At 54.6% G+C, this 12,632-nt stretch overlaps 1 protein-coding gene across 1 annotated transcript in view; it reads right to left on the bottom strand.

The window, feature by feature from the left end:
• The window catches only part of LOC140389174 (uncharacterized), a 169,390-nt gene that overhangs the window by 95,519 nt on the left and 61,239 nt on the right, over window positions 1-12,632 (bottom strand). Inside the window, exons 9-11 of the mRNA XM_072473335.1 lie at window positions 3,207-3,674; window positions 3,021-3,116; window positions 2,694-2,927 (exon numbers count right to left, since the gene is read on the bottom strand). Of these exons, the coding sequence (XP_072329436.1) occupies window positions 2,694-2,927; window positions 3,021-3,116; window positions 3,207-3,674 (798 nt within the window). The remainder of the gene's footprint in view (window positions 1-2,693; window positions 2,928-3,020; window positions 3,117-3,206; window positions 3,675-12,632) is intronic.

Raw genomic sequence — 12,632 nt, 5'->3', positions numbered from 1 at the left:
GGAGAACGGGGCCGAGCGACCGATAGCTTTCGCCTCCCGCACATTGACTGCAGCGGAGAAAAAGTATGCGCAGATCGAGAAGGAGGGCCTGGCAGTGGTTTTTGCGGTGAAACGCTGCCACCAGTACGTGTACGGCCGCCATTTCACTATCGTGACTGATCATAAGCCCCTGCTGGGACCTTTCGGAGAGGATAAGCCAATACCGCCCATTGCTTCTGCACGGATCCAGCGCTGGGCTTTGTTGCTTTCTGCATACGAGTATTCTCTGGAGCACAAACCAGGTACGCAGATAGCAAATGCCGACGCACTGAGCCGATTGCCTTTATCGACCGGCCCCAGGTCGACCCCCACGACCAGTGAGGTGGTTGCAACCCTAAATTTTCTGGACACCTTGCCTGTCACGGCATCACAGATCCATGAGTGGACCCAGACGGAGCCAGTCCTGTCAAAGGTTCGGCACATAGTCCTGTATGGTGGGCAGCATAGACAGCTCCCAGGCGAGTTGCGGGCATTTTCCTCCAAGCTGTCAGAGTTCAGCGTGGAAGACGGCATCCTCTTGTGGGGGACGCGTGTGATTGTCCCGGAAAAAGGCCAGGAGCTGATACTATCAGACTTGCACAATGGGCATCCAGGCGTGACCAAAATGAAAATGTTGGCCCGGAGTTATGTCTGGTGGCCAGGCCTCGACACCGACATTGAGAAGGTGGCCCAAAACTGCTCCATTTGGCAGGAGCATCAGAAGCTTCCGCCGGCCGTGCCCCTACATCACTGGGAATGGCCAGGGCGGCCTTGGGCACGCTTGCATGCAGATTTCGCAGCCCCTTTTCAAGGATCCATGTTCCTTCTACTAATTGACGCCCAGTCCAAATGGCTGGAGGTGCATAAGATGCAGGGAACAACGTCCTGCGCATCAATTGAAAAGATGCGTTTATCGTTTAGTACACATGGCCTCCCCGAGGTGCTGGTCATGGATAATGGCACTCCATTCACGAGTGAGGAGTTTGCTAGGTTCACAAAGATGAACGGCATCCGCCATATCCGCACTGCCCCTTACCACCCGGCTTCAAATGAGTTGGCAGAGCGCGCAATGCAGACATTCAAAAGAGGCCTAAAGAAGCAGTCTTCCGGATCAATTGACACGAGACTGGCTCGCTTTTTGTTTACGTACAGGACCGCCCCCCATGCAGTGACTGGGGTAGCTCCCGCAGAACTCCTAATGGGCCGGAGACTTCGCACCCGCCTTAGTGTGGTTTTCCCGGACATTGGCGCAAAAGTACGCCGCACACAAGAACGGCAGGGACAGGGATTTTCTCGGCATCGTCCGATTCGGCAGTTTGCGCCCGGTGACCCAGTATTCGTTCGGAATTTTGCTGGTGGTGCCCAATGGGTTCCTGGTGTAATCTTTCGCCAAACGGGGCCTATATCTTACCAAGTGCAAGCCCAGGGTCGTCTCCAGCGAAAACATGTAGACCACGTTCGGTCCAGAAGATCATCCCCTCAAAAGATTCCCCGCCCCCGGAGCTCATTTCAACAGCCGCAGAGACCAGAGACAAGGGAAGGTAGTCCTCACAATCTTCCACTGGTGCCTCACTCGAAGCCTGCGCGGGTCGTTACGGGACCGAATGGAGATAGAGACGCTGACATGACGGAGGCAGCAGACTCTGACTCCGAGATGGAGACACAGGATGCATCAGAGGGGGAATCCTCGGGTCCACGGGCCGTGGATGTACAACCGCGCCGTTCATCACGGAAACACCGTCTCGTTACACGCCGCCTGATCCAGCGCCGCGTGCAAATGGCGTCCGGCCTGCGGCCAAACGAGTCCGACGCCCTCCTTCGCCAGGGTCTTCGGTGGATTCCTTGGACTTTGGGGGGGAGGGATGTTATAACCTGCCTACCTACCATTGGCTGGGGACTAATGACTATCCCACAATCCTGTGGGAGTATGAGCTTCCCCAATGAGGGGGGCGGAGAAACCACTAGTAAACTCCTAGTATAAATAAGCTGGCCAGTTCAGGAACCAGGAGGAAGGAGTATGTAGCAAGGGAAGTTACTGCTACTGTTATGTATATATGTTATAGTAAATAAATGTTATTACTTTGTATCCTTAAAACTCGTGCTGGATTCTTCGTGGCCCTTACAAAAAGTCCCTCAATCAGGTACACAGTGCAACTGAACAAGGGCATTCCCGCTACATCCTCAATCCCACCACCTCTCCCTCACCCCCTCCCAGAATCCCACCAGTAACCCCAACAGGGTTTGGTTTTCAGGCTTCCCGTATTGTGAGACCCCTGCTCATTGCTGGGGGAATACCAGTGACAGCAGGATGAGAACATTCATTGCCCTGTTAAGGGGCTGAATTGGTTAGAGGAAGGCTGTCCCTCAAGACTTACCACCACGGACTTAATCTGTGTAGAGATGGAAAGACAACAGAAACTCCACAGTGTCATTCCGCATGTCCCCTTCCACTCACCCCACACCCTGACTAAATGTACCCTGGGGGGGAACAGCATTAAATTCCACCCAGCCAGGGAAAGCCAGGGATACATTTAAGGAGAAGCTGGATACAGATGAGGGAGAAAGGAACAGAAGGATATATTGACAGGGAAATGAAGTAGGATGGGAGGAGGCTCGTGTGGATCATGTTGTGACTGTGAACTTTCACTGAACGAAACTGAAATATAATCCCTCACCTTCAGAAATCTCACACCGTCTTTTTGTTCCAACTGGTTTTCCAACTTTGAGAGTTTCTCCTGAATAGAATTTAAATTCTCCTGAATTTCACAAAGATTTTCCTCCATTGGTTTTAGAATTTTTTCCTCTTCTTCCCTGAGATCTCGGATGAAACGCTGCTCTTTCTCAGTGAGAATCTGGTGCATTTTAGTGAACTCGGATGTGATGTGGCTCTGCAGACTGACCGACTGTTTCTACAAGAAGAAACATTAAAAATAATATGTTTCTGTAATAAACACAACAAAATAATGGATTAAATTTGGAAGCTCAGCTCAGGGAGACTTTACCCTAATTTGGGAAATCTTCTGTTTCTGCTGCTGCTCCATTTCTAGAACCGTCGATTTCTTCTCTGTGAGAGAATCAAAGGAAGATTTCACCCCATCCTGGGATTGGGAGAGAAAATCAGAAAATAAAAGTGTTAGATCCTGAAAATGTGATCAGATAATCAGGGGATCAAATCTGTTCCCTTTTACCTTGTAGATTTCAACAGCTTCTTTAATCGGGATGAAGCGGTGTTCTCTGTGTTCCCGCGAAACTACACAAATCACACAGGTCAATTTCTTGTCAGTTTCACAAAACAGCTTCAGTTCTTCCTGATGTTCCTCACAGTGAAGTTTACTTTCCTTCTCTTTCCCATTCAGCTTTAATTTTCGAGCTTTCTCAGCCAGGTTCACTAAGATCCGATTGGCCCTGAGGTTTTTTTCTGGAAACTCCTGTCTACATTCCGGGCAGGAGTTTCTCTCCTTCTTTTCCCAACACTGGGTGATACAGGAGCGGCAGAAGTTGTGTCCACACTCCAGTAAAACTGGATCAGTGAAGAAATCAAGACAAATGGAACAAATTAAATCCTCGGACCCACTTTCCTCCTGCTCTCTGGAAGCCATGTTCACACTCAGCACTTCCTGATTCAAACCACTTTCAGTTTCAATGTTTCTGCTCCGCTACTGAACATATTCAGTTCAGTAATTCCCTCATGATGTTCACTGCAATACTCACGGAATTCACCTGAGGAAGGAGCAGTGCTCTGACAGCTAGCAATTCGAAACAAACCTGTTGGACTTTAACCTGGTGTCAGACGTCTTACTGTGCCCACCCCAGTCCAACGCCGGCATTTCCACATCGAGGAATTATTGTTATTTGCTGCTCTCGGTCCTGCCCACTTTGAGAGCTGGAGACAAAACCCGGAGCAGAATCAAGAGTAAACAGGATTAGAGTGAGCAACAGGGAATAATTGAACCCAGGCGATGGGAGTGAAGGTCTGTTGGTGGTGGGGGTGGGTGGAGAGAGGATGGGAGGAGGGGGGGATTTTGTCCTGTGAGTGACTGGCAGCCTGCTGCTCTCCTTCATATACTTCTGTCTCAAAGCAGCCCCAGGCACGGATGGTCAAGTTGTGTTTTACTTTGTGGGAAACACAAACTGAAACATATTGTCCAGCTCCTCCTGACCTGTCCCTTTACGTAAACCCAGCCTGACTCCAACTCAAGTTAGATGTTTGGTATTTATTTGTTATGAATTTTGACTGAAACTTATATCACTGTGAAAATGACGATTTTTTGATAAAAATCAGCTTTGGAGAATTACAAGGTTGTCTGAATTTCTTCCAAGAATAATATTTGATTTAAAAGCGAGTCTGAAATGTCTCTGGTGCTGGCTGACTCCTCCCCCAGCCCTCAGGGCTTTTCATACTGATGCTGGGGGTGTTGGTTGAGTTGATTTGTTGAACAAGCTGCACAGGGAGTATATTGAAGTGGGTGAGGTTTGTACAGAGCCGCTCTCTGCTCTGAGGCAGCTATTGCTGCACTGGTGTAATGTGTGTCACAGTGTAGCAGCTGAAAGGCTGCAGCTTTTAACTTTACACTTGTCCTTTCCCTCGATACTAAACAAGCTGGAGAGCCTCAGCAGCTCTTTCTACATCCAGACCATTGGTCTTGTCTGTCTCCTTCCGCACTGTCAGCCAATGAAGACTTTACTATTTGACCCATGGCTGGGGTTTCAAATCAGAGTTTTCCTTCTCCAGGGCAGGCTGCCAATCAAAGCTGCCAATCGGGAACGGCCTGGTTTTGAGGAGGCAGACACTCACTTTCACATCTCTGCCCAAACAGGGATCGGTGTGTGAAGCCGGGCAGAGGCAGTTTGATTCGGAGGGACTATTTCACACACTGACCAGATGGGACTTTTTGTGAATGACGAGAATCTCCGTTCTCTTCAGCATCCTGGTCATTCCTGACCCTTTTCCACAATCCATAAGGAATTAACTCCGTGCTGCTCTTTGACACATTGGGTGGGATTTTGCTCTCTGTGCACAGAGAGCTGGTTAGAGAGAGAAAGCCGGTGTGTAGCTCTCCAGCTGCACAGCTGAGTTTTCTCTCCAGATTCTCTGGCACTCTGAGCTCAGAAAATCTATGGCCGTGGTTTTCACCCTCACGCTGGCAGGGCGGGGCCTGATAGATCCGGCAACGCCGGCTCCACCGAGATCGGGGCGCCCTGATCTGTGTTAAAATAATACAGCCCCACCCCCCATGGATACGGGGAACCCCCTCCCCACAAGCACAGGGGCAACCCCACCCCCCACAAGCACAGGGGCAACCCCCCCCCCCCCCCAAACCCCACACATAAACACAGAAACATATAAAAAAGGAGTAGGCCATTCGGCCCTTCGAGCCTGCTCCACCATTCAATATGATTGTGTCTGATCCTCGATCTCAATGCCACATTCCCGCTTTCTCCCCAAACCCCTTGATGCCATTGAAATGTAAAAAGTATCTGTCTCTTTCTTGAATATATTCAGTGACTTGTGGTAACCTCCTGTGGTCAAGAATTCCACAGGTTCACAACCCTTTGAATGAAGAAATATTTCCTAATCTCAGTCCTGAATGGTCTTCCCCGTATCCTGAGACTGTGTCCCCTGGTTCGAGATTCCCCAACCAGGGAAAACATCCTCCCTGAATCTAGTCTCTCCAGCCCTGTTAGAATTTTATACGTTTCAATCAGATCTCCTCTCGTTTTTCTAAACCCGAGTGAACACAGGCCCAGTCGAATCATTCTCTCCTCATTGCACTGTCCCCCCAACCCCAGTATTAGCCGAGTGAATCTCCGCTGCACTCCCTCTGTGACAAGTAAATCCTTTCTCAGGCAGGGAGAGCAAAACTGCTCACAATACTCCAGGTGTGGTCTCACCAAGGCCCTGTATAACTGCAGTGACACATCCCTACTTCTGAACTCCAATCCTCTCACAATGAAGGCCAACAAACCATTCACCTTCCTAATTGCTTGCTGCAGCTGCCTCTCCACTTTGATTGGCTGGTGTACAAGGACCCAGATCCCTTTGTACATCCACACTTCCCAATACATCACCATTTATATAATCCTCTTCCTTTCTGTTTTTCACACCGCAGTGAATAACTTCACATTTAGCCACGTTATCCTGCATCTGCCATGTGTTTGTCCACTCACTCAACTTGTCTCAATCACCTTGAAGCCTCCTTGCATCCTCCTCACAACTCACAGTTCCATCCAGTTTTGTGTCATCCACAAACTTGGAAATGTTACATTTGGTTCCCTCATCCAGGTTGTGTATATATATCGTGAACAGCTGGGGCCCAAACACTGACCCCTGTGGTACCTCACTAGTCACTGCCTGTGACTCGGAAAAAGATCCATTTATTCCCACTCTGTTTCCTGTCTGTCACCAATTCCTGATCCACTTACATTCCCACAATCCCATGTGCTTTAATTTTTTGCCAACTAACCTCTTGTGAAGGACCTTATCAAAATCCTTCTGAATATCCAAATATACCACACCTGCTGGTTCTCCCTTATCTATTCTACTAGTTACATCCTGAAAACAGTCCAATGGATTATTGAAGCCCTTCATAAGGCTATGCTGGATTTGTCCAATCCTGTTAATGCTTTCCAAATGTTCTGTTATTGCATCTTTTATAATTGACTCTAGAATCTTCCCCACTCCTGGGGCGAAATTCTCCCGAAACGGCGCGATCAGACGGGCATCGCGCCGCCCAAAAGGTGCGGAATGCTCCGCATCTTTGGGGGCCGAGCCCCAACATTGAGGGGCTAGGCCGACGCTGGAGGAATTTCCACCCCGCCAGCTGGCGGAAACGGCCTTTGGTGCCCCGCCAGCTGGCGCGGAAATGACATGTCGGGGCGGCGCATGCGCGGGAGCGTCAGCGGCCGCTGACAGTTTCCCGCGCATGCGCAGTGGAGGGAGTCTCTTCCGCCTCCGCCATGGTGGAGACCGTGGCGGACACGGAAGGGAAAGAGTGCCCCCACGGCACAGGCCCGCCCGTGGATCGGTGGGCCCTGATCGCGGGCCAGGCCATCGTGGGGGCACCCCCCGGGGTCAGATCGCCCCGCGCCCCCCCCCAGGACCCCGGAGTCCGCCCGCGCCGCCTTGTCCCGCCGGTAAGGTAGGTGATTTCATTTACGCCGGCGGGACAGGCAATTTATCGGCAGGACTTCGGCCCGTCCGGGCCGGAGAATCGAGCGGGGGGGGGCCCGCCAACCATTGCGGTGCGATTACCGCCTCCGCCTAATATCCGGTGCCGGAGACTTTGGCAACCGGCGGGGGTGGGATTCACGCCAGCCCCCGGCGATTCTCCGACCCGGCGGGGGGTCAGAGAATGTCGCCCCAGATGAGTGGGGTTAGGGTAAATGAATAGATTTAATAAAATAGGGTTGGAGCTCAAACCCTTTTCACAGCAGTGAACCTTGTGCACACCGCAGGGTTGAGATCAGCAAGATACCTCCAGCAAGGCCTTGGTTGTTTCTGTCAGAGCAGATAGTCTCCAGCTAGGAGGAGATAATGGTCCTTCTTCTGAGCGAAGGTTTAATTATAAACCTCTGTAGACAACATGGGGTTTTTAACCAATGTTCTGTGTGCTGACTAACTGTACAAACACAGTGTGTATCTGTGACCTGGGAGTGGGCTGTATTAGAGGAGGGCGCTGCTTCCGAGGTTTCTCTGGGGTAGTCGACTCCATGTTTGAATCATGAATAAACCATTGCAACCTGTCCCAGGGTCTCCTGTGGTTAGATGGAAGACGTCCACCACAACAGTAGGATTAGTTTTGAGTTGCTGTCACAGAGCCAGCACACATAATGGACTCCTCATTTGTTATTAAGTTTCACTTGGGTCTGTGGAGTGGGAGGCGAGTCAATAGGATCCACAGCACTAACCTGGGGCGTCATTCTCTGACCCCCCCGCCGGGTTGGAGAATCGCCGGGGGCTGCCGTGAATCCCGCCCCTGCCGGTTGCCGAAGTCTCCGGCACCGGAGATTCGGCGGGGGCGGGAATCGCGCCGGTTGGCGGGCCCCCCCAGCTCGATTCTCCGGCACGTATGGGCCGAAGTCCCGCCGATAAATTGCCTGTCCCGCCGGCGTAAATTAAAGCACCTACCTTACCGGCGGGACAAGGCGGCGTGGGCGGGCTCCGGGGTCCTGGGGGGGGCGCGGGGCGATCTGACCCCGGGGGGTGCCCCCACGGTGGCCTGGCCCGCGATCGGGGCCCACCGATCCGCGGGCAGGCCTGCGCCGTGGGGGCGCACTTTCCCTTCTGCCTCCGCGACGGTCTCACCATGGTGGAGGCGGAAGAGACTCCCTCCACTGCGCATGCGCGGGAAACTGTCAGCGGCCGCTGACGCTCCCGCGCATGCGCCGCCCCGACATGTCATTTCCGCGCCAGCTGGCGGGGCAACAAAGGCCGTTTCCGCCAGCTGGCGGGGCAGAAATTCCTCCGGCGTCGGCCCAGCCCCTCAATGTTGGGGCTCAACCCCCAAAGATGCGGAGCATTCCGCACCTTTGGGGCGGCGCAATGCCCGTCTGATTGGCGCCGTTTTGGGCGCCAGTCGGCGGACATCGCGCCGTTTCGGGAGAATTCCGCCCCTGATAACCGAATCCATCACTGGGAAAAACTGGTGTGATGGATGGAGGGATTCACACTGGGCAGTCATGGTGTCGTGCGCTGATGCTGGGCCTATGATGCATTGTGGCGACCCTGGGTGGGAGTTTCCGTTGCCCGACGCTGATATCATAATCAGTGATTGGGCGGAGCCTCCTGCATTGACGCACCATCGGAAGGCTCTCCCCTGATGCTCCGCCCCCGATGGGCCGAGTTCCCCACCGCGCGGGGGACGTGTAGTCTCAGCGGTTGGGAACCCGGAGTGGGGGCTGCGGACTGTGACCAGCGGTGCCACAGTCGGCCGGGAGGCATGCTGCTGGCTGGGGGGGGGCTTCCGCGAGGGCTAGGGGGGACTGCCGGGGGTGGCCATGGGGTAGCCATGGGGGCAGTATTTGGCAGGTTGTTCCGCGCACGGCTGGCGGGGCCGTATCGACAGCTAAAGCTGGTCGTCGCCAGGCGCCTGCGCGTCACGGACCCGGCCATTCCTCCGCCGTTTGTGTCGTGGGAGCCGGGAGTTTCACCCACAGTGGCTGCTGGCCCTGCACCGGTCCCAGGATCGGTGAGGATTGGGCGCCGATTTTGGCGTCAAAAACGCCACGGTTTCCATGCCGCCGTCGGCACTTAGCCACAAAATGGGAGAATCCAGCCCGAAGTGTCGACGCCGCGGAGAATCTGTGGACTTTTACGACAGACAAAGCGGCGCCGCCCCTGGACCAATTCCGCTTCCATTCAGGGCCGAGCACCGGGGCCTCGCGGAACACAATTATTCCAATGAAAAACGGTGCGGGATTCGACACTCGGGAGGCTGACAAGCTGCAGCCACACATACACATTACACTCCCCACACATACTTACTCCAGACAAAACCATGGCACTGGCTGTGCTGGAGTCTGCCCATACAGCTGTGGGTCATTTGGGGCCAGAGGGCACTCAGGGGGGGTGCCCTGGGGGGACACCTATACGACCCCTGGCACCAGGTTCAAAGTGGCAGTCAGCGGTTGGCGCAGCTACGTGGCGGCCTTGCCGGCTGCGGCAATGGTGTCCTGTGCCCGTCCCCCCCAACCCTACAGCCCATCTCCTAGCCACCCCCTAGTACTCCCCCCGGCCCTGGCAGAAGGCCCCAGCCAGCAACCTGTCAGTAAACTATGGTGATGATGGACATATTCCGTACCCCTCTCTCTCCCTCAGCAGCCACGATGCCGGTTTCACCATTTTTAAAAGCACAAGTGAACCACTCGGCCCATCAGAGACGGAGAATTGCGGAGGTGCTGGAGGGTACCGGGTCTGGAGAATCGCGGAGGTGCTGGAGGGTACCGGGTCTGGAGAATCGCGGAAGTGCTGGAGGGTATCGGGTCTGGAGAATCGCGGAGGTGCTGGAGGGTACCGGGTCTGGAGAATCGCGGAGGTGCTGGAGGGTACCGGGTCTGGAGAATCGCGGAGGTGCTGGAGGGTACCGAGTCTGGAGAATGGCGCAGGTGCTGGAGGATACCGGGTCTGGAGAATCGCGGAAGTGCTGGAGGGTTCCGGGTCTGGAGAATCGGGGAGGTGCTGGAGGGTACCGGGTCTGGAGAATCGCGGAGGTGCTGGAGGGTACCGGGTCTGGAGAATCGCGGAGGTGCTGGAGGATACCGGGTGTGGAGAATCGCGGAGGTGCTGGAGGGTTCCGGGTCTGGAGAATCGCGGAGGTGCTGGAGGGTACCGGGTCTGGAGAATCGCCGAGGTGCTGGAGGGTACCGGGTGTGGAGAATCGCGGAGGTGCTGGAGGGTTCCGGGTCTGGAGAATCGCGGAGGTGCTGGAGGGTATCGGGTCTGGAGAATCGCGGAGGTGCTGGAGGGTACCGGGTCTGGAGAATCGCGGAGGTGCTGGAGGGTACCGGGTCTGGAGAATCGCGGAGGTGCTGGAGGGTACCGGGTCTGGACAATCGCGGAGGTGCTGGAGGGTACCGGGTCTGGACAATCGCGGAGGTGCTGGAGGGAACCGGGTCTGGACAATCGCGGAGGTGCTGGAGGGTACCGGGTCTGGGGAATCGCGGAGGTGCTGGAGGGTACCGGGTCTGGAGAATCGCGGAGGTGCTGGAGGGTACCGGGTCTGGAGAATGGCGGAGGTGCTGGAGGGTACCGGGTCTGGACAATCGCGGAGGTGCTGGAGGGTACCGGGTCTGGAGAATCGCGGGGGTGCTGGAGGGTACCGGGTCTGGACAATTGCGGAGGTGCTGGAGGGTACCGGGTCTGGAGAATCGCGGAGGTGCTGGAGGGTACCGGGTCTGGAGAATCGCGGAGGTGCTGGAGGGTACCGGGTCTGGACAATCGCGGAGGTGCAGGAGGGTACCGGGTCTGGACAATCGCGGAGGTGCTGGAGGGTACCGGGTCTGGAGAATCGCGGAGGTGCTGGAGGGTACCGGGTCTGGACAATCGCGGAGGTGCTGGAGGGTACAGGGTCTGGACAATCGCGGAGGTGCTGGAGGGTACCGTGTCTGGAGAATCGCACAAATGCTGGAGGGTACCGGGTCTGGAGAATCGCGGGGGTGCTGGAGGGTACCGGGTCTGGAGAATCGCGGAGATGCTGGAGGATACCGGGTCTGGAGAATCGCGGAGGTGCTGGAGGGTACCGAGTCTGGAGAATCGGGGAGGTGCTGCAGGATACCGGGTCTGGAGAATCGCGGAGGTGCTGGAGGGTACCGGGTCTGGAGAATCGGGGAGGTGCTGCAGGATACCGGGTCTGGAGAATCGCGGAGGTGCTGGAGGGTACCGGGTCTGGACAATCGCGGAGGTGCTGGAGGATACCGGGTCTGGGGAATCGCGGAGGTGCTGGAGGGTACCGGGTCTGGACAATCGCGGAGGTGCTGGAGGGTACCGGGTCTGGAGAATCGCGGAGGTGCTGGAGGATACCGGGTGTGGAGAATCGCGGAGGTGCTGGAGGGTACCGGGTCTGGAGAATCGCGGGGGTGCTGGAGGGTACCGGGTCTGGAGAATCGCGGAGGTGCTGGAGGGTACCGGGTCTGGAGAATTGCGGGGGTGCTGGAGGGTACCGGGTCTGGAGAATCGCGGAGGTGCTGGAGGGTACCGGGTCTGGAGAATCGCGGGGGTGCTGGAGGGTACCAGGTCGGTCCCGCTAATGATATGCAAACGGTGCCTACTCTGCGTGCGGAGTGAAATGCATTGACGCCATTTATGAGGTGACGGAGAATCATGATTTGGCGTCAAATCGGCAGCTGCCGCGATTTTGGCGTTGGAAGCTATTCTCCGCCCAATCGCATTTCACCATTTCGGTGGCAGCTAAGGGAGAATCCCTCCCCCCGCTGTATGATCACTGATCTAGAATCCTTGACACTGAAACTGGATCCTCTTTGTGAATTCAACTGAACGCTGAAATGAAGAAAAGGACACTGGGTCTCATGAATAACCCACGTCCCCGTCCCCCCGACCCCCTCTCCAGGAGAGGGAGGTACCATTTAAAGGTGAATTGTTGTCATGTTTACAATTTGATTAAGAATTGCCGAGTTTGCAAATGACAAAAAATCGGTGGGAAGGCAAGTGTTGAGGATGACACAAAGAGTCTACACAGGGACAGAGGCAGGTATGGGAGTGGGCAAAAACTTGACAGATGGAATATAATGTAGGAAAATGTTTTGGTGGGAAGAATAAAGGAGCTGAATATTATTTAAATGGAGAGAGACTGCAGAAAGCTGCAGCACTGAGGGATTGGAGGGTCCTCGTGAATAAATCACAAAAAACAACGTGCAAGTTCAGCAGGTACTGGGGAAGGCAAATGGAATGTGGATCCTTATTTCAAAGGGAATGGAGGAGAAAAATAGGGAAATCTTGCTAAAACTGGACAAGGCAGTACGAGTTAGACATCACCTCGAATTCCTGTGAACAGTTTTGGTCCCCTTATCTAAGGAAAGAGACACTGGCATTGGAGGCAGTGCAGAGAAGGTTCACCAGGTTGATCCCGGGTATGGGGGGATTTTTTTATGAGGAGAGG

The sequence above is a fragment of the Scyliorhinus torazame genome, chromosome 14 (assembly GCF_047496885.1).
Source record: "Scyliorhinus torazame isolate Kashiwa2021f chromosome 14, sScyTor2.1, whole genome shotgun sequence".
Classification (NCBI taxonomy): Eukaryota; Metazoa; Chordata; class Chondrichthyes; order Carcharhiniformes; family Scyliorhinidae; genus Scyliorhinus; species Scyliorhinus torazame.
This window is presented reverse-complemented; position numbering and strand designations above follow the sequence as displayed.